The 25,987-nt window shown below is 42.4% G+C and overlaps 1 protein-coding gene and 1 long non-coding RNA gene across 8 annotated transcripts in view; one reads left to right on the top strand and one right to left on the bottom strand.

Annotated features, from left to right (window-relative positions):
• The window catches only part of LOC139535409 (neuron navigator 1-like), a 107,223-nt gene extending 82,050 nt beyond the window's left edge, over positions 1–25,173 (top strand). For 4 of the 7 annotated variants that reach the window (XM_071334786.1, XM_071334783.1, XM_071334787.1 and 1 more), the window contains 17 exons: positions 329–406; positions 3,677–3,760; positions 4,679–4,790; positions 4,913–5,031; positions 7,111–7,322; positions 7,549–7,711; positions 8,384–8,558; positions 8,931–9,028; positions 9,153–9,248; positions 9,639–9,807; positions 12,675–12,910; positions 16,651–16,805; positions 16,900–16,971; positions 18,715–18,911; positions 19,152–19,270; positions 19,675–19,884; positions 20,262–25,173. In XM_071334786.1, coding sequence (XP_071190887.1) covers positions 329–406; positions 3,677–3,760; positions 4,679–4,790; positions 4,913–5,031; positions 7,111–7,322; positions 7,549–7,711; positions 8,384–8,558; positions 8,931–9,028; positions 9,153–9,248; positions 9,639–9,807; positions 12,675–12,910; positions 16,651–16,805; positions 16,900–16,971; positions 18,715–18,911; positions 19,152–19,270; positions 19,675–19,884; positions 20,262–20,351 — 2,385 coding nt within the window. In that variant the 3' untranslated portion in view covers positions 20,352–25,173. Of the gene's footprint in view, positions 1–328; positions 407–3,676; positions 3,767–4,678; positions 4,791–4,912; positions 5,032–7,110; positions 7,323–7,548; positions 7,712–8,383; positions 8,559–8,930; positions 9,029–9,152; positions 9,249–9,638; positions 9,808–12,674; positions 12,911–16,650; positions 16,806–16,899; positions 16,972–18,714; positions 18,912–19,151; positions 19,271–19,674; positions 19,885–20,261 lie in introns of all 7 variants that reach the window. The other 3 variants (XM_071334785.1, XM_071334782.1, XM_071334784.1) reach the window with 2 other exon arrangements.
• LOC139535410 (uncharacterized) lies at positions 13,256–16,109 on the bottom strand. Its single transcript, XR_011667123.1, has 2 exons — positions 15,598–16,109; positions 13,256–14,961 (listed from the first exon to the last, which is right to left on the bottom strand). It is a non-coding gene; the product is annotated as an uncharacterized lncRNA (long non-coding RNA).
• Positions 25,174–25,987: the final 814 nt, after the last annotated feature.

Here is a 25,987-nt window from a genome sequence, read left to right as displayed (position 1 = left end):
TGGCGATCAGAAACGTTGTTTTCCCCCAAACAATTGTGATTCATTTGGCATGTTCAGAGTAACTCGGCATGGTGTCCAGCAACCATTGTTTCTATTGTTTTTCATGTAGTTACTACTTTATCATTTCATGTTCTCCCATAAGCTTACTTAGTGTCATGCGCCTTACCCAGCCAATCACTCATTCCATGTTCTACCATACAGTGTGAGGCACTTTGAGATGTGGAGAAGTAAGCCAATTGTGTCAGGCCATCCGTCCGTAAATTATAAGGCGTGATCTTTGCCCGCTCTGCCTTTCTAAAGGACCTTGTTGTTATTGTCTTCTCCACAGCAAATCCGCAAGCTGAGACGCGAGCTGGAGAACTCCCAGGAGAAAGTGGCCAACCTGACCACCCAGCTGTCTGCCAACGTATGTAGAACAGGCTTCTCACCTTTCAACCTCTGAGCTTCTATATGGTGGCCATATTTGTTTCTGCCGTTGTCTAGTCTCCAGCCACCAGGTGCAAAGTCTCGCACCGGTATGTAGCCTAAGTCTGGCCAAAGCGAAACTATGCTACTGTATGCTACTCCTTTATTGTTGGCTAAATGGCAAAGAAGTTGGCTAAGGCGGTCTGGCTAGCAGACAATCTATATGGCTGACTAATGAACAAACTGACACACCTTTGTTCGATCACGATTCTATTATGTTCTACCATGATTCTATTATGTTCTACCATGATTCTATTATGTTCTACCATGATTCTTTTATGTCCTACCATGATTCTATTTTGATTGATTGTGAGAGTCTCTGTTAACAGCAGTCTCACATACCATGGTAGCAGGATCCATTTGTTTGTTTTCAATATAAAAAAACAAATGTCTTTATGTCTGTGTTGGACCATACGATTGGTGGAAGCTGAATGAGCTTGAATCCAAGTCTGTTAAGAGTCATCTAATAATATGAATTAACCTGTCTCTGGGTGCCAGACATCGTGATGAGGTCTTTATCACACGAACCAACACAAAACCCAAGATATTTAAAGCGCCTGGATCATTAGGCATTGATTAAACTGATGTTGAGCTATGAAAAGCATGCATAGTGGAGAGGGTGAGATCAGATATGGTGCTGGCTTTGATAGATTTATGCCCAGTGTTGAATGCATAGAACGAAATCTAACTCGCAGACCGAAATCCAATCAATGAAAATTAAGCTAAAATGAAGCTAGTATTGGTTAAATCTTGGGTCAAGAGTTTCCCCCGGTCATGTGACCTCACCAGGGAAAATCTTCTGTCCATTGTTGTAGTTACTAAGCAGACATAAACCTATAGTGTTCTAGATGGGATAAATACCCACCTTGGCCTGGTCATAGCTGTACGTCGTGCTGGTTAAAGCTGGATTTGGACCTTGCCAACTATGGTTAGCCTACTAGAGGCTGGCTCTGGCCCCCGCTCCGTACCCGTACCCAGTACAGCCAGCGATGCTGGTGGAGATTTATGAACCATAGGCACAACATGGTCTCAGGGCAATTCGTATTATTCTGTACGTACATGTATGAGACTCTGTTTAGTATGATATGTTATGTTACTTTAGGTTACATTATGAATGGAAACAATATCATACGAATTAGAGGACGTATAGTATCATGCGTCTTACTCTGTCGTACAATAGCATATGCATTCTATGATGTAATTTATCATGCATAATGGTGGACGTATAGGATAGGTATTTCTCTGGGACCAAGTTTCTTTTTGCGTCATAACAGCAAAGGAGAATTATGGGGAGAATTTACGCTGGTGGTTAGGTGAACTAACAACAAAGGTTAGAATCATTTACGTGAAAAGTTAGGGGAACTAAAATGACAAAAGAAAGGGTTAATTTACATAGCAGGTTAGGTGAATTGGTTTAAGTTTAGAATAAGGGTTAGGGGAAGGCTTAGCTAAAATGCTACAGTTGTCCCGACGTGACTCGAACACGCAACCTTTGGTTTGCTAGACGGTCACGAATCACGCTCGCCTATCCTCCCCGAGCAACCTCTCTACTTTTGTTTCTGTCTAAAGTAACTAGACCACTAGTAGGTATCATACATCTTGGAGGTACTCAGAAATACGTAAAGTATGTTTCGTATAGTTCTGAGGCCAGGCTGGGCCCACAGGAGGTAAACCAGCAACGCTGCACACCCAACAATCTCTTCTCTCTCCCCTGTACTGCCACAACCCCTTTTATTCTCTCTGCACTATACCTCCCCACCCCATCCGCCCATCACCCTTTCCCCCCCTCCCTGCCCCTGCTTCTCACACCTCAGCCTAACAATCCGGCAACTAGATGCTACATATATTTGATGTGTTACGAGAGTGAGTGACAGACTGCCATGTGTTCATGCTGAAAGAGACATGAAATCTTGGGAGGTGCCGACCAATCCAAAACTCTTTTCAGGAACTGCACTTGATGACTCTATTGCATGCTGTTTAAGCAAAGAAAGTCAAGTCCACTACAGTACTAACACTGTCCATTGGCAATACCCTTTAACCCGGTCTAACCCTCTAACCTGAGTGTGTTACTGCTACTGCATGATTGCGTGTGATATGACCACAGACCTTGGTTCAGTATTAATACATGAATAAACAGTGTTTATAAAACAATTGATAAAAACCTACACAGTAGGAAAAATTATAATTTTGCTTCATCCCTTACCCACTGGATTATTGTCTCTTTATTATGTGATAAATTGTATGATGTCGCTATTAACTGTAATTTATTATTACTGTAATTAGCTCTCTGGCCCAATGTCTGTGTGTGTCTCGGTTGTGTGTGTGTGTGTGTGTGTGTGTATGTACGTGTGCGTTCATGCGTATGTGTGTGTGCGCGTGCACATGCTGTATGTGTGGGTGCATGCGAGGAGTGTGATCCCGGCCTAACGCCACTGTCCCTCTCTCCTCCACTGTTGGCTGTATTGACCGCTGGTTCTGGACTCTTTGCTGCCCCCTGCCTGCTGGCCGCTGACCCACACCTCTGGATGCTGGGTGTAGCAGCTAGGCCAGGTTTGTTGGACTGTCTGTTGCTTCCAGATCCCTCCTCCGTCCTTCGCTGTCGCATGACTCTCTCTCTCTCTCTGACCGTCCATCCCGTTCCGCAGGCTAACAGGCTGACCTGGTGCTGAGGTTCCTGTTTTAGTCGCCATGTGGCGGCGCCAGCCAGGCCTCGACACCTACCTTGAATCATGTGGATGATGGCATATCTGTAGTTTTAGTTTTAAATAAGCCATGTAAAAAGTAGCTAATGTTGAAATGTAAGAGAATGTAAAGATGGTAGCCCTGCATACACATATAAGTAAAAACGGCTGAGGTTTATTGTTACTCTATTACATTAGAGTCACATTCACTACTATGAGGGTTCAGAACGGTCTCCCATGCTACATCAGGTTGGAGAGGCCTGTGCCCCAGTGCCATACTCCAGTCACCTCTCACTCACTCACTCACTCACACCCACCCTCCTCTCCTCCCTTCCTTTCATCCTCCACAACTGTCCATCCCTTCACCCCTTCCCTCCTCTCCTCCTGGCAGATGGAGAAAGCCATTTGCTTGATGTGCAGTGATCCTGTGGTGCCTGCGGCCTCTAAACTGCAGTGACTCATCTGTGTTCTCTCTTTCTCTCCCTCTTTCCCCCTCTCTCTTCTCGACCCCTCTTTCTCTCTCTCTCAAGGCTAATTTGGTAGCAGCATTTGAGCAGAGCCTGCAACTGATGACGTCACGTCTGCAGAGCCTGTCGGTCAGCCAGGAGCAGAAGGTACCGGTAAATGCAGCTGCATTATTCTGCCCTCTCTTACATCCTTCCACGATGAGGGGGGGGCGATTTATTTTCCAAAACTTCAGGGGAGCAGAGTTCTGCGCTATTAATTTACTGTCGAGCTATTTCCAATCAATGTAAAATAAATGTCCATAAGATATGTTTATTATTCAGCGCTCTTTCCAGTTCACCATAATTAGTTGTTAGCAAACAGAGCTTCAAGTTGTGAGAATTTCATTTAAAAAATGCATCTGGAGAATTGTTTAATGTTTAACCAATAGTTCTTCAAACAAATGAACCAATTTGACTTTTGTTATATGAGAAGGCTGAGCGCAAAGCGAGCGTAGAGTGTAGACAGAGTCTGATCTCCTCAGTGTGTTTTGACAGTCAAGGCTAACATCCTGGCCCACAACATGCCATTGAGCGTTATCCGCATGACCACCCCAAAGCCCTGGCATCGTCTAACTGTATCATGCTGTTGGAGAGCAGAGGACAAAAACTGTCAGGAGGACAGGAAATTAAATCTAGGTCAAAAGTTGACATGGTGCTAAGGTCTTGTTTTCACCAGCCACTCGGCACAATCCTTCAAGCCTTCAGGTCTGAGACACCATAGACACACCATAGTCAGTCCCCCCGTGTAGGACTGCTGTCAGCTGCTCAACGGGGTACATTAGCCCAGAAGATATACAGTAGGGAGTCCTCTCTCAACATCAGAGTAAGATTGCAAAATTCCTGTAACTTCCACACAATTCCCAGGTTTTCCCAGAAATCTTGGTTAGAGGATTCTCCGATTTCCTGCTTCCGGGAATCTTCCAACCAGGATTTCTGGAAAATCTGGGAATTTGGGGAAAGTTACCAGAATTCTGCAACCCTAGAGGCAACAGACAGTTGTAATGTATTGGGCCTGTTTCCTTGTAGGACTCTGAGCTGACTGATCTGAAGGAGACCATAGAGATTCTGAAGACGAAGAACACAGAGGCACAGGATATCATCCATGTGGCCCTCAGCAACCCTGACATCACTCCTAAAGGTAGGGAGCCAACCAAGGGCCTAACGTTCTTTCAATAGAATCCCTTTGACCATTCCTTCTCTTCTCCAGAACAGTTTTTCTCTCTCTTCACTCCCCCTCACTAGCTCCTCTTGTCTCTCCAGAGCTGCAGATGAAGAGGCAGAACTCGTCCGAGAGCATCTCCAGCCTGAACAGCATCACCAGCCACTCCAGCATGGGCAGTCTGAAGGAGCAGGAGGCCAAGAAGAAGAAGAAGAGCTGGGTGAGGGCACAGAACCGTCTAAATATAATAAGGAATTTGAATCAGGATTCTAATTAGGTTTCGGGTTCTATGAGAGAACCCTCTAACTAGGGTCAGGGCAGTGGTACTGTCTTGTCAAAACGGTCTGGGTTTTGGATCATTGGGATTTGATCGGCCTATTGGTGTCTAACGTTGCGAAAACTTACAATTTGAGTTCCTGGAGTCCACTATACCAAGAGTTTACCACTGGACTGGCTAGTAACAAGCAAAGTGGGTAACTTTACTTCACTTTATGTGATCTAGCTAATGTATGTATACATAAAGCATTCATAAACTCTACATAACATGTTTTACACAAGCTATAAACCAACATAAACATTCTAAAGAGCTTATAAAATAGCAACATCATGAAGTTATGAGATTGGCTTAGAATAGGATTGCTTCATTTTAGAATCCTAATTTATGTTTTGCATTGAAAGGAGAGACACCATCCAGCCACTCTCTGTGTCTGTGCTCCTGCATGTGTGGGTTCTCTCTCTCTCTCTCCAAATCTGATATTAAGTATGACTCCTCTCTGATCTCTTTCTCATGCTTCCCTGCTACTGTATTTTATTCAGGTCTTTGAGGTGAGTAGTGGATATTGTAAGAGCCCCAAGTTCTCTCCCTCCCTCCCTCCCTGCACTGATGAGTCATACTTGTTAGATATTTGGAAAAGCTGTGTGGTTTTTCATCCCATATTAAACCTAGCCAGATCCACTTCATTCACTAACTGTACGTTACGGTAGCATACATTTTTATGTATACCATTTACAGTAAATATAAGACAGATAAATGATTCAGAAATTACAAAGTAAATCGGATAATCAGACGACAACAAATGTTTTCAAATTCTGTTTGGTTTAGTGTCCAGGGAAGTTTTGATTTTCATGCGAAGCTAGTCTGAAAGTTAGTGAATGACGATGACATTTTTTTGCCAGAGGACAAAATAAACTTTTTGTGATATAGTCACCCCAGCCATTTTCTGTTGTTTTGTTGTGGTACAGTAGTCCTCATATTTGACATATCATGACAAAACGTCAAACTCAACACATTTTTTTTTTTTTTAAGTGTATGTATTGTCGAATCACAGCACTCACTTTGTTTAAACTGTACAGACAGTAGAGACACTTAAGAAATGTGGATAATTCCTCATATAGGGTTCTACTGTGAACAAAGTGAACGTAAACACAAAAGCCTTGCTCCTCATTTGGTCATGATTCTTGCAACAACTCAAATCTGTACGGTCTGTACAACTCTCACGGCTTTTCCCACCATGGGGCAGTTCTTTTCTCTCTTCCTTCCCCCTCATTGGACATCGTGAACACCTCTGTCTCATCGCCAGATGCTTATTTCTATGTGCTCTGTTCCCTACAGACTAATCTGCTAGGTTATTGTCATGTTGCGTGGACTGCGTCCATAGGACTGCATCCCATGACTAGTGCTCTGCAGGGTTAGGGTACCTTCCATTTAAATTCCAGTCAATTCAGGAAGTAGACTGACATTCCAATTCTCTTCAATGCTTTTCTGTTAGGACAATTTGGAATTGGAATTTGGTTTGCTTTTTGAGTTGACTGGAATTTTAATGAAATTTACCCCCACCCTAGATTAGCCTTGGGTTCTCACATTTACCCCGCTTCACCTCAGAATAGAGGACAACACCGGTCTCACATTACCCTGCTTCACCAAAGAAAAGAGGATACCAGTATAGGGGTCGGGAGATTTGGGGATTTTGAGGACAGCGTGTTTTCTTTCTTTCTACTGGCTATATATTCAAGTGTCAAAATCAAAGCCAAGCAATGACTTCCAAATAAACACAAAAAGACCCCTGCTGTGATTTTGATGAAGAATAGCAGTGCGTGTCAAATAACACCCTTTCCCCCTATAGTAGTGCACTATACAGGGGAAAGGGTGCCATTTGAGACGCATCAAAGGTCGAATGCATCAACAAATGCAGGGATGGATACAGGAGTCACAATACTGTAAGTGTTCATTGTGGTTCTCTCTGGGCGCCCCATCAGTCTTTAATTCTCATCTCTGTTATCTATGTATTTCTCTGTATAGCTGAGGAGTTCCTTTAACAAGGCGTTCAGTAAGAAGGGGTCCAAGCTCTCTGCGTCATACGCTGACATCGAGGAGATCGCCACGCCAGACTCCTCTGCACCCTCCTCTCCTAAAATCCCCATCCACCACATGGACAGGGATGTCGAGGAAGATGGAAATGGGGACAACCCTCCCTCCATGATGAGGTCCTCTGTCTCTGCGTCTTCCTCTGGGTAAGGTCAATTCACACAACCTGATCCCCTCTGGTGCCCCTCCAGTCTGAATCATGTTTTGCTTCCATAAGAAACACATTTCAAATGGGCACCAAATGGCACGTGTATGAATGTCATGTACCATTATCTCTCTTATTCATCTCTATCATACAGTTCAATAGAATTGAGGAGGTGCCTGCCACCTCTTTTCAGTCTAAGCAAGTTGTGTTCTTCTCTTCTTCTCCAGACTGTGTGAAGGAGGCGAGGAGCCCCCGGAGGATGAGAAGGTGGTGACCACGCTGCGCTCGGCCCTCTGGGAGAAGGAGAGGAAGCTGACAGACATCCGCTTGGAGGCCCTTAGCTCCGCCCACCAGCTGGAGCAGCTGCAGGAGGCCATGAACAACATGCAGGTGTGTGTGTGTTTGAGTCCTGCAACGGGTCGGACACCCACGGCTCGGCTCACGGTTCAGAATAATATTGCATCAAACGCTTTAAATCTAGTCTTAATCTTTTTTTATTTTTTTTTTACATGTTGTGTTGCAATGTGTTGCAAATTCCATCCTGTGAGCGGTGAGGCAGACATATAGGCTACCACTCACGCACACAGTGGATCAAGGAACTTTCCATTATTTGTGTGGTGCTGAAACGTATGTTTCATCCCCCTCATTGGAGAATACGTTGCCAAGTGTACTTTCCCTGGCTAGCCTAGCTCATTAAAACAATTATATAAATGTATGTTATTCAGCGGGTCACTGATCGCCTTTCGGTAGAAAGTCAATTTGGGTAGAAAAATCTGTACTGATGTCATATATCGGGTGGGGCTTGGAATTGATGTGGCGCGGGTGTGGTTCCAAAAAACTGACCAGTGCAGGACTCTTGTGTGTTTGCGAGGTGTGTGAGCATGCCTGCATGTGTCTGTGTGTCTTTGTGTTACCCAATGGTGTCTACTGTAACGTAGATATAGTTATGGTTTGTGCGGTTTGGCCTCTGACCCTGACCCCATTACGGCCCTACAGGATTCCCCTCATTAAGTAGCTGTGTAAGTATCACCCTAATCCTACACTGTGTGTTCCTGCCTGCAGATGACAGTGGAGAACCTGAAGGCAGAGAATGACCAGTTAAAGACAGGCGGTCCCTCCACCTCCACCTCCCAGTCCTCCGGCCTGGCATCACTCGGCACCGCCTCGCCACGCCAATCTGTTGCCATGTCTCTGACCAAGACCTTCAGCATGAGTCTGGGAGAGGGCAGCCCCTCTGGTGAGGCCTGGTATCAGTAACTAGAGGAACGCAGTCATCACTCAACAAGTCTTACGACTGAATGAACTTCCTTGAATTCTTAAAAAAAATAAAATAATCTGAGACTAGGGATAATTATCATGAAGCATTTCAGCTAAATAACCCTCTTTAGCGTGCACTGTGAAAGGGTCATAACTCAGTGATGAGTAAACATACAACTGTCTAACAGAACACAAGGACATTGTGTACCCACGTTTATGTGTTTGACATGTTAAAATTCTGACATGCATGTAGGACACTCATTAGATTATTCCTTGACCCAGTGTCTCTCCGGCTGACTACCACTCATACCATTCTCTCTCTCTCTCTCTCTCTCTCTCTCTGTCGAAACAGACGTGTTCCAGACAGACACCGTTAGCCTCCCCTCTCACAGGGACGACACTCGTGTGAGAGTGGTGGTTCGCGTGGCCAATCTGCGCGTCTTCAAAGATGTGAGTCTATTTATGCCATTCGTGATTGATGTATGAGCCAGACTTGTTCTGTTCAGCTGGCCTCTACAATAAGTATGACGGCGAGCCGTTTAACCTCTCCACTGCCCCTGTCCTCGTTCAACAGGAGGTGAAACAGCAGGACTTCTTCATCGGAACTGTGAGGGTTAACGGCAGAATGGACTGGCCTATGCTGGACTCGGCTGTTGGCCAGGCTTTTAAGGTGAGTCTCAACAGGCACCTCCACTGTGAGAAAGCATGTTTACGTTCAAAAGTGGATATATTGTTGATGCAAATGTACCCTAAAAATTTTATTTGTTTAAACTTAAATGACAAGGTAGGGTGTAGGGTTCTGTGTAGGGTTATAATGTCTACAAACAGAACACACATAAATACAGGACCACTTTTCTTCTCAATTAGGACATGGTTTTGGCTAGTTTAATCTGTATCTGTATGTTCTCAGTCTGCTTTTCCCCAACACCACTAATGCTCCCCTCCTCTGCTCTCCCCTGTCTCCTCTCCTCTCCCCTGTCATCTCCCATGTCTCCTCTCCCCTGCCCCCACTCATCTCCTCTCCCCTGTCTCCTCGCCTCCCCCTTCTCGCCTCCCCCAGGTATACATAGCCAAGGTGGACCCCACCTCCAGCCTGGGCCTTACTACAGACTCTGTCTACAGCTACAGTATGAACCACATCAGGAGGGTGCTGGGAGGGGAGCTGCCAGAGAGCCAGCCCTCACGCTGTGTCTCCAAGGGGCCCAGCAGCATCACTGTCACACTCAAAGGTCAGTACCTGACTAGGATCATAATGGTATAATTATGAATAATGGTCATTTTCTGGAAATATACCATTATTTAGGGCCGGAATGTAATAAAAGGATGCCCTTTATCACTGTATCTATTTAATGTGACGATCAAAATACTTGTTATAAAAGTTCGCTACAATCTGGAGTTTCATTTCTGATGTAGAAAAATATTTCTCTGAGGGAGAGGGTATTTGTTAATGTACTATTAACTATTAACAAGTTAGTTTTTTCTGTGTCATTTCTTTGAGCATCGATTGTAAAAGACAGCTTGTGTCTAGCTTGTGTTAGATATATTTGGGGTCAGCAAACAGTCAATGGAGTTAATGTTCACCCCAAAGGTCATTGTAGCACATGTTTTTGGCCGTGAGACCGTGTATGTTTGGTCTAACTGACATTCACCTCCTTTAGTCTGCTCTGGAATTTCTGTCCACTCTCTTCAGATCTCCTGTTCCACACTGTACAATGATGAAAGGAATGTTTTATTTAGATATATCATGATTTATGACCCATGCTGTGGACATTAACCAGATATCTGGACTGCTTGTCATGTTCCATACTAAGATATGATGTAGGATGGATGATTGGCTGTGACGCAGGCTTGGGGCTTGGGGTCAAATCCATTTAAATTCAGGAAGTAGACTGACCATTCAAATTATGTTCAATGGTTTACTTTCTGAATTGACTGGCATTTAAATGGAATTGACACCAACCCTGCTGTGAAGTCTCATAAGTCCTTCTGTTTGTCTCGTTATTGATTCAACTCTATCGCCCCCCTGTCTTTGACCTCTCTCTGACCCCTGGCACCCTGTAGCGGAGAGCTGACTCTGGGCTAAGATTTGTGGTGTCTACAGTGCCTTCAGAAAGTATTCATACCCCTTGACTTATTCCACATTTTGTTGTGTTACTGCCTGAATTCAAAATTTATTCGAAAAAAATAATAATTATCACCAATTGACACACAATACCCCATAATGACAAATTCAAAACATGTTTTGAGATTTATTGAAAATTAAATACAGAATAAAAATATATATTTTTATACAAAACATACACATGACAACATACAGACGCACCCAAACAGGATTATTTTACCAGGTAAGTTGACTGGGAACACATTCTCATTTATAGCAACGACCTGGGGAATAGTTAAGGGGAGAGGAAGGGGGACAACTGAGGCAATTGGAAGCTGGGGATGATTAGGTGGTCAGATTAGAAATTTAGCCAGGACAGCGGGGTTAAAACTCTTACGATAAGTTCCATGGGATCTTTAGTGACCACAGAGAGTCAGGTCCCCTACACAAGGCAATGTCCCCAATCACTGTCCTGTGGCATTGGGATATTTGATATTTGATATTTTTAGAGTAGAGGAAAGAGTGCTTCCTACTGACCCTCCAACATCACTTCCAGCAGCATCTGGTCTCCCATCCAGGACCAACCCTGCTTAGCTTCAGAGGCAAGCCTCTCTGTTGCCCATGCACTTCCAACATTTAGATAATAAAGCATTTGACCTTCCCATTGTGATACGGATGGGGGATTGGTTGATTTCTGTTTTTTAAGTATATGTTTTTTCAAGATAATTGACGAGAAATGTCCCGTCCAACCCATTGGGTATCTCACTACACCCCATTATGCCATGTCTTATTCAGACAGACGGATTAAAAGTATTACAATCAATACAATCAACTTTCTAACTCTGAATGGCACTATACCGCTCCCTACTTGCTATATAAGAGAATGTGTCGCTTCCCTCCGTCCCCTAGGAGATCCAGAGAAAAACATAGAACATAGAAAACAAAGATAATTCAGTCAATATCTGAAGGATCATAAATCAATATTTAAATACATCCATTGTCCAACTGTTGCATTTATTATAATAGTTAAAAAAAAAAAACATTTTAACAATTTCGATGACTGTTGCTACTGGCACCCTGTAGTGGAGAGGTTAGGGCCAGGCTGAGACTGAATTGTGGTGTCTACCTCTCTCTACTTGCTAAGTTCCAGAGGAAAACACATGCTCAGACAGGCCATTAGCAGATTAGCTTTCTTGGTTCGATGTCGTTTTTTTTTTTAGAGCACATTTCCTTAGAACAGTAGTGTAGATAGATCCTTTTCAGGGTAATCCATATCAGTTAGACCCCATTTGTGTTTTTAAACCAATGAAGAGGTGCAGGCTGGGTAGGCTGTCTGTTCCACCTGGCTAAGCAGGAATGCCGTAGGCCAGGGTGGGAAAGAAGCAGGGGAGTGCAATCGAGGGTTCAGAGAAACACGATCCCGCTGCAGCTTGTGTGTCAGACAGCTCAGGCAGTCCGACCCAACTGGCCCAGGCCTCACACGCACACACACAACATACACACACACACACACCCTATAAATGTGGGTGGTGATATGTCACACTGTAGGGTGAGGGCATGGAGGAGGTAGGGGGGGGAGAAGGTTTGGAGAGGGAAGAGGAGGAGCACAAACTCCTTGATCTGGGAGTTATTTACAGAACATTCTTTCTGCTCTCCAAGTTGTTTATGAAGGGAGACATGTGATGCGGTAAATCGTTAAGCAGAACATTTTCATGCACGTGGATGGACTCCCTGGTTTAACTTCACGTACAGTATGTCTCTGTGAGCAGCTGAATGGAGGGCTGTTTGGAATGCCCTACACCCGACCAATCGTTGTAGCTGACCTGTCTATGTGTTAAAGACATTTTGTTTTAAATGTTTACCCATATAATTCCGGGCCAAGATGGCCGATTTTTGTCCATTCTAGTGTTCTATTTAATTCTGTGTGTTTACCCTGAACAGACAATAAAGCTTCAGAACATTAAACGTTTGAACTTTGAACTCTGCGTCCCCCAGGTCTGAAGGAGAAGTGTGTGGACAGCCTGGTGTTTGAGACCCTCATCCCCAAGCCCATGACCCAACACTACATCAGCCTGCTGCTCAAGCACCGCCGCCTCATTATGTCTGGGCCCAGCGGCACCGGCAAGACCTACCTCACTTCTCGCCTGGCAGAGTACCTGGTGGACCGCAGCGGTCGAGACCTCAACGACGGCATTGTGGTCACCTTCAACATGCACCGCCAGTCTTGCAAGGTGGGGACAGGATAGTGTGTGCCATACGGTAACGGGGTTCCTCACTCCTAGTTCTGGAGAGGAGCTATGGGCTGAGCAGCTAATTATTAAAGGCCCAGTGCAGTCAAAAAATGTGATTTACCTGTGTTTTAAATATATTTCCACCCTATGAGGTTGCAATAATATTGTGAAAATGATATTGGCCTTTTAGTGTAAGAGCTGTTTGAATGTAAGTTAATAAACCAATAAGAAAGATATTTCCAAACCTCTCTGCCAATCAATAAATCAAATGTATTCATAAAGCCCGTTTTACATCAGCAGATGACACAAAGTGCTTATACAGAAACCCAGCCTAAAACCTCAAAGAGCAAGCAATTTGGTATTTTATTAGGATCCCCATTAGCTGTTGTGAAGGCAGCAGCCACTCTTCCTGGGGTCCAAACAAAGCATGAAACATGACATAATACAGAACATGAATAGACAAGAACAGCTCAAGGACAGAACTACATAAATTAAAAAAAAATGGCACACATAGCCTACATATAAATACATACACACAATATCTAGGTCAAACGGGAGAGGCGTTGTGAGGTGTTGCTTTATGTTTTTTTTAAACCAGGTTTGCTGTTCATTTGAGCAATATGAGATGGAAGGGAGTTCCATGCAATAATGGCTCTATATAATACTGTACGCTTTCTTTAATTTGTTCTGGATTTGTGGACTGTGAAAAGACCTCTGGTGGCACGTCTGGTGGGGTAAGTGTGTGTGTGTGTCAGAGCTGTGCAGATGTAGAAGCTCGGTGGCTAGGAAAAACTCTCTAGAAAGGCAGGAACCTAAGAAGAAACCTAGATAGGAACCAGGCTGTGAGGAGTGGGCAGTCCTCTTCTGGCTGTGCCCGGTGGAGATTATAAGAGTACATGGCCATTAAGGCCAGATCGTTCTTCAAGATGTTCAAATGTTCATAGATGACCAGCAGGGTCAAATAATAATCACAGTTGTTGTAGAGGGTGCAACAGGTCAGCACCTCAGTAGTAAATGTCAGTTGACTTTTCATAGCCGAGCATTCAAAGGTCAAGACAGTAAGTGCGGTAGAGAGAGGGTCGAAACAGTAGGTCTGGGATAAGGTATCTTATCCGGTGAACAGGTCAGGGTTCCATAGCCACAGGCCGAACAGCAGAAACTGGAGTAGCAACATGGCCAGGTAGACTTGGCATGGGGACAGACAAGAGTTATCAGGCCAGGCAGTAGGGAGGGGGATAGAGGGAGAGGGGGAGAGAAAGAGAGAGATATTAGACTGGAATATAGACTATTGCAGCATAGATACTGGAGACTGAGACCGAGGGGATCGGGGGACAGTGTGGCCGCATCCGGCGATACCCCCGGACAGGGCCAACCAGGCAGGATATAACCCCACTCAAGGCGAGTATAGCGAAAAAAGCCTGGCACGACGTGATGCACACTTCCTATGGACAGCAGGGGATTGCACTAGCAAGCCAGTGACTCAGCCCCTGTAATAGGGCCAGAGGCATATAATCCCGGTGGAGAGAGGGGAGCTAATATGATACATTTGTGTGTTCTAGTCAAGATTCTAGCAGACGTATTTAGCACTAGCTGAAGTTTATTCAGTGCTTTATCTGGGTAGCCGGAGAGTAGAACATTGCAGTAGTCTAATCTTGAAGTGACAAAAGGATGGATTAGCTTTTCTGCATCATTTTTAAACAAAAGGTTTCAGATTTTGCAATGTTACGAAGCTGGAAAAAAATTGTCTCTTGAAATATTTACAGTACCAGTCAAAAGTTTGGACACACTTCTCATTCAAGGGTTTTTCTTTATTTTTACTATTTTCTACATTGTAGAATAATAGTGAAGACATCGAAACTATGAAATAACACATATGGAATCGTGTAGTAACCCAAAAAGTGTTAAACAAGTAAAAATAGGTGAAGATATGGTGCATATAGTTGATGACTGCGCTGCTGCCTTTGCTTGGGCCAACTCTCTTTTTGATGGGAGGCATTCGACTATTCTCCTTGTATGACTGGTGGAGGAGAGTCAGGCGTGTTCTACTGATGCTAAAAGACAAATTCCAGATACAAATATTTTAGCATTATTATACAATAGATGCGAAATGGCATTCTGAGATATTACTACACAGATCATACACGTAATGTTAGCTAGCAAGCCAGCCATCGAACTTCAGCTGGCTAGTTAACAGCAAGCTTTAACTAACAATACAAACCGATTGTCATAGCTAGCTAAAGTTAACCAAATAGGTTAATTGTGCGCTAGTTAGCATTAGGCTATACCTAACAATGCGAAATGGCATTCTGAGAAAACATCACTAACGTTACACACACTTCATACACGTAAGTTAATGTTAGCTAGCAAGCCAGCCATCTAACTTCAGCTAATGTTAGCTAGCTAACAGCAAGCTTTAACTTGGGGTCTTTTGTTTGGGCATGTCACGTTAACGTTGGCTAGCTAAAAAATGAACTATGATCCCAATCCATAGAGTAACATTACTAGCAATACAAACCAATTGTCATACAGTACCTTGCTAAAGTTAACCAAATAGGTTCAATGTTAGCTAGCAAGCTAACCATCGAACTCCAGCTGGCTAGCTAACAGCAAACTTTAACTTGCAATGAAAACAACTTTCTGACAAAATTAAAAACGTATAATATCTGAAACTGTAGCTAGATTCTTACTCGTATACATGGATGAAAGCTTCACGGCAGACTGCAAACCCTTTAATTAAAATAAGACATCCTGTGTCATTTCTGTTCAGTTTGCACAGCTTGTTTGGCCCGTTGTGTTCCACTGATTTCAAAACTCGGTAAACTTCTTCCGTGACAAGTGTTGATCGCCGTTTCTTCCCCATCACTGTCATCAGAAGACTCTACAATGTCTTCTTTAACTAAAATGTTTTTACCTAAATCAGGGATTTCCTCATCGTCTGACTCATTTTCAGAGTCAGAGCGAGTCAGCTCTGATTGTCATCCAGGAGGTAGATTGTCATCCAGAAAGTAGTCCATCACAACTTTTTCTCACTGACCGTTGTCGATAGCGTCGATAGCACCTGATAAATTAAGGTCAGCAATGTTATTGAGAGCAGTAGCAACATATTTGCAGTTCTCAATGGCTAACATTATATCTTTAGAAAAAACTGCAGTAGAAAAAAGATTCTACACATAACGAGCAGCTCATATTATAGACAGAAGATGCTACACCGCAGACCAATCAAACTTATCTCTCAGCATGTCCAGCCCACTCATTATCTCAGACAATCATGGCTAGCGGGAAGGTTCCTTGCTTTTTCTTTGGCTAAACCAACTAGGCTCGTAATTTAACAACTTTTTTCGTATTTACAGATGGCATAAAAGTATGGTATTAAGGCACATGAATGTTCACATACTGTATTTGAGAAGGGCAAAAAACGCATTTTGATTTAAAAACATGTTTTACGTTCAAATGGCTCTCCAGTGAAGTCGTGACTTGCGACATACACCTAGTTTCCTGAATCGGGTCACAAATGGTCTATTGATTCTGTATCCTCACGACAAAATATGCAGAGTTAAAATAGCATCTGCATTGGCACTAACTTAACATTTACCTCTAATCGTCAGGTGTGTTAGTTTTGGGCTGGCAGAAAAGTCTGTACACCTTACAGTTCAGGACCAACAGAAAGCTGGTTTTGGGTTTGTGATTTAATATCACCATACATCAATAACATGACCTCTCTCTCACTCCCCTCTCAACAGGATCTCCAGCTCTGCCTGTCCAACCTGGCCAATCAGATTGACCGGGAAACCAGCACCGCTGAAATTCCATTGGTGGTTATCCTGGATGATATACATGATGCCACTTCCATCAGCGAGCTTGTCAACGGGGCCCTCACCTGCAAATACCACAAATGGTGAGCAGACTAACACTGAAATGGAACCTTTTATCAAACATCTAGTACATTATTGTTTCTAATCTGAACTGTGATGATTCTGTGTTTATTTTAGTCCTTACATCATTGGAACTACCAACCAGCCGGTGAAGATGACCCCGAACCATGGCCTGCACCTCAGCTTCAGGTGAATGAAGAGACAAATCAAGTTGTTTTTTTGTGTGGGCAGGTTTTTGTTCTGACCTAGCCTTAAAACATCTTATTTAAGGCTACAATATATCCCGGTCATGCATCTAAAGTCTAAAGTATGCTTTGATGCATATTTAAATTGGGATGTTGTCAGTCTAATGAATAGGGACAGTGGTTAGAAAATTGGCAATGTAAAAAAGTGCCTTCAAAGTATTCATACCCCTTGACTTATTGCACATTTTGTGTTACAGCCTGAATTCAAAATTGATTAAATATATTTTCCTCTCACCGATCTACACACATCCATCATGACAAAGTGAAAACATATTTTTTTTAAATGTTTGCATTGGCATTGAAAATGAAATACGAAAATATCTAGTTTACATAAGTATTCACACCCCTGAGTCTATACATGTTAGAATCACCGTTGGCAGTGATTACAGCTGTGAGTCTTTCTGGGTAGTCTCTAAGAGCTTTGCACATCTGAATTGTACAATATTTGCACATTCTTTAAAAAATTCTTCAAGCTCTGTCAAGTTGGTTGTTTATCATTGCTAGACATACATTTTCAAGCGGTTTAAGTAAATAGGCCACTCAGGAACATTCAATGTCATTTTGGTAAGCACCTCCAGTGAATATTTGGCCTTGTGTTTTAGGTTATGGTCCTGTTGAACGGTGAATTTGTTTCCCAATGTCTGTTGGAAAGCAGACTGAACCTGGTTTTCCTCTAGGATTTTGCCTGTGCTTAGCTAAAAAAAATAAAAAATAATCCATAGTCCTTGCTGATGACAAGCATACCCATAACATGATGCAGCCACCACCATACTTGAACATTTGAAGAGTGGTACTCGTTGGATTTCCCCCAAACATAACACTTTGTATTCAGGATATCATTTTCTAGCAGTTTTACTTTAGCATGTATGTTTTGGATTTTTTTTTTTTCTGTACAAGCTTCCTTCTTATCACGCTGTCATTTAGGTTAGTATTGTGGAGTAACTACAATGTTGTTGATCCATCTTCAGTTTTCTCCTTTCACAGCCATTAAACTCTAACTATTTTAAAAAGTCCCCATTGGCCTCATGGTGAAATCCCTGAGCAGTTTCCTTCCTCTCCGGCAAATGAGTTAGGAAGGACGCTTGTATCTTTGTACTGACTGGGTGTATTGATACACCATCCAAAATGTAATTACTAACTTCACTATGCTCAAAGGGATATTGAATGTCTCCTTTTTTAAATTTAACCCATTTACCAATATGTGCCCTTCCTTACGAGGCATTGGAAAACCTCCCTGTTCTTTGTGGTTGAATCTGTGATTGAAATACACTGGTCGACTGAGGGACCTTACAGATAATTGTATGTGTGGGTTACAGAGATGAGGTAGTCTTTCAAAAATCATGTTTGACACTATTATTGCACACAGAGTGAGTCCATGCAACTTATTATGTGACTTGTTAAGAAAAATGTTACTCCTGAATTTATTTAGGCATGCGAAAACAAAGGCGTTAAATACTTATTGACTCAAGACATTTCTAAAAACGTAATTCCACTTTGACATTATGGGGTATTGTGTGTAGGCCAGTGACACAGAACCTCAATTTAATCCGTTTTAAATTCAGACAGTAACACAACACCATTTGGAAAAAAGAGGTGTCAATACTTTCTGAAGGCACTGTATATATTAGAAAAGTACTTTATGATACATACAGCATGACCTGACCTTTGACCCTCTCCTGACCCCAAGGATGGTGACCTTCTCTAATAATGTGGAGCCAGCCAATGGCTTCCTGGTGCGTTACCTGCACAGGAAGTTGATGGAGGCGGAGGACGAGAGGAGCCTGGCCAACGAGGACCTCCTCAGGGTGCTGGACTGGGTGCCCAAGCTGTGGTACCACCTGCACACCTTCCTGGAGAAACACAGCACCTCTGACTTCCTCATCGGTAGGAAAACATTCTGTTATAACTGGGAAATAATACACAAATATAAAGTTAGGTCACACTTTAATTGGATAGTTCCCTGTGGATGATCTACAGATCTAAATCTACATACTATCCAAATAAAGTGATATAAGTTAGTTAACTGGAGATCTGATTCTTGTCCATGGCCACAGACTGTGTGTTTTGATTTGATGTGGTCATTAATGTTATTTATTCTCTCTCTTGTGCTCTCCCTCTCTCTAGGCCCGTGTTTCTTCCTGTCCTGTCCTGTGACTGTGGAGGAGTTCCGCTCCTGGTTCATTGACCTTTGGAACCTCTCCATTATCCCCTACCTACAGGAAGGAGCCAAGGATGGCATTAAGGTCAGACAGGTTTTACTGTCCTGGTAGATGAATTATAGCCTGGTCCCAGATCTGTTTGTGCTGTTTTGCCAACTCCTATGGTCATTGTCACGTCAAACGTTTGGCGTGACGGCACAACCAGATCTGGGACCAGGCTAGGTGAATTGCAGGTAAATTAAATGGATGGAGCAAAGATCTTGCAAGGAATAACACTCACACTTTTCTTTTCAAACTAGCACTGACTTTGCTGATAACTTCCTTAGAGGAAAAATTGACTTACTATCACTGTGATTTGTAGTTGTCTCACCTAGCTATCTCACCTGTCTAATGCAATAACTGTAAGTCACTCTGTATAAGAGCGTCTACTAAATGACTAGAATGTTAAATGTGCTCGGAGTATGACGTGTTGTGGCCTTGTGCCACAGGTGCATGGTCAGAAGGCGGTATGGGAGGACCCAGTGGAGTGGGTGAGGGGCACCCTGCCCTGGCCCTCAGCCCAACAGGACCAGGCCAAGCTGTTCCACCTGCCTCCCCCCAGCATGACCTCTGGAGGCCCAGGCCAGCCCAGCGAGGCCTCAGCCAGGCCTCTTAATAAGGAGACCCCACCCAGCTCCATGGACACCCTGGACCCTCTGGTGAGACACTCGACCTCCCACATTTGTACCACGGGGTATGCAACTGTTGTCCTGGAGGTCCCACAGTGTGTGTGTGATTTTCTTGTGGTCCAGCAACAATACACCTGATTTGCCTACTGTGATAGTGGCCACATTTGAACAAGGTGATTTATTGATTAGTTGAATCAGGTGTGTATAGCACGAGCTGTGCTGGAGCAAAAGCCTGTGGTACCTGTTTCCCAACCCTGCTGTAAGGCCGTCTCTGGCCTCGTCTGTATCTCAATTCCATTACTGTATGTCCTTGGAAGGTAACGTTATCACAACACGGTACATTATGTAGAGTTCATTTGAAATGCTTCACCTGTTCTGACTCTTTCCTTCTCTGTCTGTTGTTCCAGATGGCTATGTTGTTGAAGTTGCAAGAGGCAGCCAATTGCATTGAATCTCCGGACAGAGAAACAATGGACCCCAGCCTCCCTACATTTTGAACATCAACTTCAACTGTAGACTCAAAACCTAGCCCTTCAAATAGCTCTAAATATTTACCCCTATGCGAGCTCTAGTATATTCAGGAACAAAAACTCCAATATAGTTTTATTGGACCTTATCTTTAATCTCCGCAAACAACAATCACACTACATATGGTTGAATGAGAAGCCATTTTGTTTTGATGTTTTGAAATTGTATTCAATCATGCCAAGTCATACCAACAGATATTATAGTGAGAGAAAACATTTTGATTTCTTGAACTCGAGGTTATATTCATAATACACAAGTATGAAGTCTCTCTTTCTTTCTACTGAAGCCTTCTCTCTATCACTGCTACCCTCGATAGAAACAGGTGCTAAATATCTAGATAATTAGTATCACTCTTACTTTCGAAATGTATCCTCATCTCTCATTGGTCTAAGCAGGTGATTCTTCCAACAGCAAATTCAAATGACAAAATAGCACCATTCTTGCTTGTCAACTTTTGCCCAACAACAGCAACATGGCCTGCAGTGTGCATGTAAAATTAAGTCAGTTTGAGACCCGTTTTGGCTTATTGGAAAGAGTATGACGGCGTGTTGTATGGCTCGTCAGGTTGTATAGTCCTGGTCCTGAATACATATCGATCGATCAATCTTTGAAGGCCAAATCTTAGACATATGCAACTCTTATACATAACCAGGTGAACTTGTTTGACTCTGTGACCAAACATACTGAATGCCTTAATAAATATATTCCTTATGGTAACCTCAAGATGAACAGCAGTATACAACAGTGGTGCTTTGCTTTATAACCATCGCCGAGCAGAGTAGTGAGTGCCAGGACATTGGCTTTTTACCCCCCCCACGCGTAGTTCAGTGTAGTCCTGCACACGTCCGTTTTTTGGCGCCGCACCCGCCTCGTCCACATCATTTCCGAGCCTCGCCTGATATCCGACATCAGGACCGTTTTTTCTCTGCATAGAGTTGTTCCAAGAGACGATCCGTGACACTCCAAATAACATCAATTTGTTTGACTGTTTTTATGACTCCAGAGTAGTAAGGGAAAGGGGGATACCGAGGAAGTTGTACAACTGAATGCATTCAACTGAAATGTGTCTTCCACATTTACCCCTCAGGCTATTCCCATTCCCCGCAGGAATGAATTTGTCTGTTCAATGTTTGGATAAAATGAAACCATGCCATGAGTTAAGGCCTATGTTCCTATTTTCACAATGCAATGCGGCACATTGACAACTCAAATCGCTTTGAATAGGATCCTTCTAATTAGCCTTCTTCTTACTTAACGAAAGCCTATAGCTGACATAACAAAACAATACCTTTACATTCAAACGTAAGTAAACATTTCCCATAATTGAATAGGCTGTAGGTTGCAAAAATAGCCTACATTCATTCAGTAGGCTATTGGCTACTCAAACGTTTACCAGCCTCACAGGATGAAACTTTATATGGCCTGCGTATGGTCTAAATAAATGAAAGCCTGAATTATTGTAATAATGAACTTCTATTAACTGAATTAACATCAACAAATACCTGCTTGCACTTTTGCAGGCTGTATCCATACCGGGTTGTTGTCCTTGTCTACAATGACTCCAAATCCTTCCAGACTGGGGATTTCACTCACGCAGCACCTGTTTCCATGATGGTGTATTCCACCATCATAACCTTTGATAGGAATGTGTTCATTCCACCCGCCAGCTGATTATTTTTTTGCAGGTCAACTGCGGGGAACCGTGGGTAGTTCAGGGTTGATTTTAATGTCACGTAACTATATTTGAGGGATAATTAAAGTGTTCCAGGTAGTCTAGATGGTGGGGATCCGGCTTTCATGGTCAAGCGAGAAAACAGGGTTTGAACAGAGCAGCACACAGACACATGGTTATTTCCTTATGGTTAATATCTTTACTTATCATTCATTGCAAAATTACAAACGCTGTCCACTCTAACCAACACATTTAACGATGTCATCAGTACATACTAATTTCAGCTTCTGTGGTATTAGTTCCTCATTTTGTTGCGAGCAGCATACATTTTCATTTATTTGACTGAACTGACATAGATTTGAAATCCAACTATCTGTTTGAAGATAAGGCCACGCCAGTACTACCCACATATAAAATCAGGTATTACTGAGATTTTTTTGTTTGTTTGGAATAACACTTAAGCAACTACTGTTTGCTTATAGCTTAGATATTGTTTGGCTTTTATTTTCAATATGGTGAGGTATGCTCTAATCTATTCCACGACATAATTCGGTGTAGTTACTTTGCTCAGTGCTGTATTTCCAATATCGATTTCAGTTATTTTATCTACACTAGTTGCATGGCGCAAATATCTAATATGCTGAACCAAATACTTTACTGTAATCTTGCATATTGACAGTCTAGTTTGGGGTCAGAGTATAAAAGTGCTAAAAAGAATGTACATGTACATTGAGATCTTTTACTCAGTGTGGTAGCCGTATAACATCGCAGATCATCTAGGTGCTTTCGAATATAGCCTTTTCCCAAAGCTACGGTCTCATTCCTAGTAGAAAACATGTATTTAGGCCTATTACCAAGACGGGTGAGTGAACGTCAGTATTTAGAGTTCTCTGTTGCACCCCACAAATCCTTTTCGTCAGACACAGGTTAACTCTGCTATTAACAGTCCTTCATCTACTGTAGCAACCAATGGTGCTCTCCCCTCTTTTTGACTGGTACTATTGCTTTGCTCATCTTTCGTTTAGGTAATGACCGTTCAGACACACAGCATAAAATAGAAGAAACATCTGTTTGCGCATAGCAATGATCAAGGACCATTTCCCACTTCAGAGGCATGGAATATAGAAAGATCGGTTGATCAAAACAAGATAGAAGTCAAAGACAATGTACATCTTTTGTATAATGAGGTAATTTTAGAGTATAGTGGGTTACAGTAGTGTTCTCAGAAGATACAACTGGCCATACTGGCGGATGCTGAAACAATGTAGGAGAATCAGTCTGTGTTTTGGACTCTTCACACTAATGATGTATAATCCCTTTATCATAAGTCACCTGTATATAAAGTGTCATTTAATGTCAGATTGCTTTCTTTGTACAATGGTTATCACAACAGAAAGAAATGGTGCACACTGTCAAAGGTCATTATTAAGCACAGTGCAACTAAACCGCCGCGATGAAGTTAAAACACGTTACATTCCCTTTTTACTTCATTTTTTTTTTTTTTGTATGCTTTTGCATCAAACTGTTAAACGACTCCATCTGATGACTTGAAGCCAATGGCTTTTGCTGCCTTGTGTGGTCACATTTTTACAAATTGAATGGAATCCTTGATAAATCCATATGTGTGAAAAGATGCCCCTTTGGCCAATCCATTTCACAATGACACCATGGCTGCGTTTACACAGGCAGCGCAATTCTAATCTTTTGCCTAATTATTGTAGAAAGAGTTGATCGGATTGGTCAAAAGACCAATAAGTGGGAAAAGATCCGAGTTGGGCTGCCTGTGTAAACTCAGCCGACTAGACCCATATGAACCTTCTGTCATCTTAATGAATAGCCTCATTAACTACTCTGCATTGTTTTACTATTTAGAAGAATATATTATACCCCGTATCTATGTATGCAAGCAAACAAATGCCATTCTGCTCGTTCTTCATCTCATTCACTGGTCGTTGTGGCTGTTGCGCTGTAGTGGCTGTGCTGTGTGTTTTGCTAACTATCTTTTGTATCAGGACTATGCAGCAACTTCTACTGGTGTTGGCAATTAGAGAAAAGAAAACGGTCAAAATTGTTCTGAAAGCTAACAAACCCAGTCTTGCCCCAGTCTTGCCCCAGTCTCGCAGTAAGTTGGACCAAATGACGATTATGAGTTAATTTTCCAGGCAGGGTTTGACTATGCCTTAATGTGAATTTTGATGCGAGTGTTGCATTGAGACAGAGTGAGTATGTGACCTTTGACAATGGAAGGGATGCTTTGTGTCAAACCTTGGTCCCACAACACACCACCTGACTTTGAATTGGTGGTAAAAACCTGGGCTTTAGCTCAGTGGGCTAACATACCCTTGTGGCGCACAGGAAACCTGGGTTTGAACTCAGGTCGGTCACATGAGGGATATGATGTGTAGGTTATAGAGTTTGTTGTCCAAAGGTTTAGGCCTGTATTGCAGTTGGGCACAATTGAACTATTATCTAAGATCATAGTTCAACATAAAAACTTGATAAAAAAAAAATTCTAAGATAAATCAATGTTTTTTTATATCAGGGTCTTCAAAAAATCTTAAACAAATCTGAAGCTCTTGGAAATTAAGTATTTCCACTTGATGAAGGCCAATACAGGTTGCTGAATAGTCATAATTATTTTTCAAAGCTTGTTATTGACTCACAATAAAAATATAAAAACTGTAATGATGGTATCTAATGTCACTGACGGGCAAATGTGATGGATTTTTAAATGTTGTAAATGCATGCCAAATGAGTGTGTGAACAAAATATGTAATAGCATCAGCGTATTGTTAGGGGTTCATTCTATATAGAAAATGCTTTTTCTTTTTAATATGCTGATATTTGATATTTCTTTTTCTAAGGAATCCTTTGTAAAATTTCATTTATCTATTTTGTACAGGATTTCATAATTGTAAACATTGTAAATAGTTCTGCATACTGTATGCGACAACAATCATTAAGGAAAACAAATAACTCCATAAAGGCCTATTACCAGACTAATAACTTATCCCTCCAGAGTTGAGCCCGATACATGGAGAGGTAGGCATGCTTCTGAAATGACATTTTCATCCACCTATCGCTGTTCGTTCCAGTCAATAAAATCATGTCATATATGATTGGTCTCATAATTGCGAAAATACTTCCTTTTTAAAATGATGAATACAATGTTGCAATCAAAGAGTGCTTGAGACCTTTAATAAGAGCGGTCAGTGTGCATTTGGGTTGTGGCCTAACCATCATATCTGTAAATAAGAGTAATTTATCAGAACAAACACATCAGTGAACTGGAAACTGAGTGAAACACAGGGTAAACCCCCTGCTCACCTAGGCTACTGTATATGGCAGGGGTGTCAAACTCATTTTGGCCCGGGGGCCGCATTCGTTCTTCATCAAGGTCCGACGGGCCACACTGAAAAGTGGTTATATTTCCTTGCCGTCAAAATTTGTGAAAATTAGTCCTCTATCGTTTTTGGAATATATAACGCTCCCTGACTGTTTAGCTTTCATTTCAGTGATTATTAGCTAGCTGGACACAGTCAAGAAACTGTATGGATGTACAGTAGATCCATTATCAGTTCTACATAGTTTGGATTTGGTTTTAGTCATTTTGTAAATATATTTAGTTCACCTCCCCACACAATTTTTTAGTGGGTAAATGTACATAAAGCATTTATATAGATATTTTTCACAAACCACCCGTGGGCCGGATTGGACCCCCTCTCGGGCCTAATCGTCCCTATTCATACTAGGGTTAGTGCTATTCGGAATCCTTGGGACGTCCCTACCCTGAACCCTAACTTTAACCATTTTTACATTTCAACTTCAATGGGGCTAATGAAAGTGTTGGGATGTCCCTACTAGGTCTATAATAAGGTCCAAGATTCAGTCAAGTATCTGTTACAGAAAATTCCTTAGGGGGTGGAGTCTGTG

This window comes from Salvelinus alpinus, chromosome 12 (genome assembly GCF_045679555.1).
Source record: "Salvelinus alpinus chromosome 12, SLU_Salpinus.1, whole genome shotgun sequence".
Lineage (NCBI taxonomy): Eukaryota > Metazoa > Chordata > Actinopteri > Salmoniformes > Salmonidae > Salvelinus > Salvelinus alpinus.
Note: the sequence above shows the minus strand (reverse complement) of the source record. Positions and strands in the feature narration are given on the sequence as shown.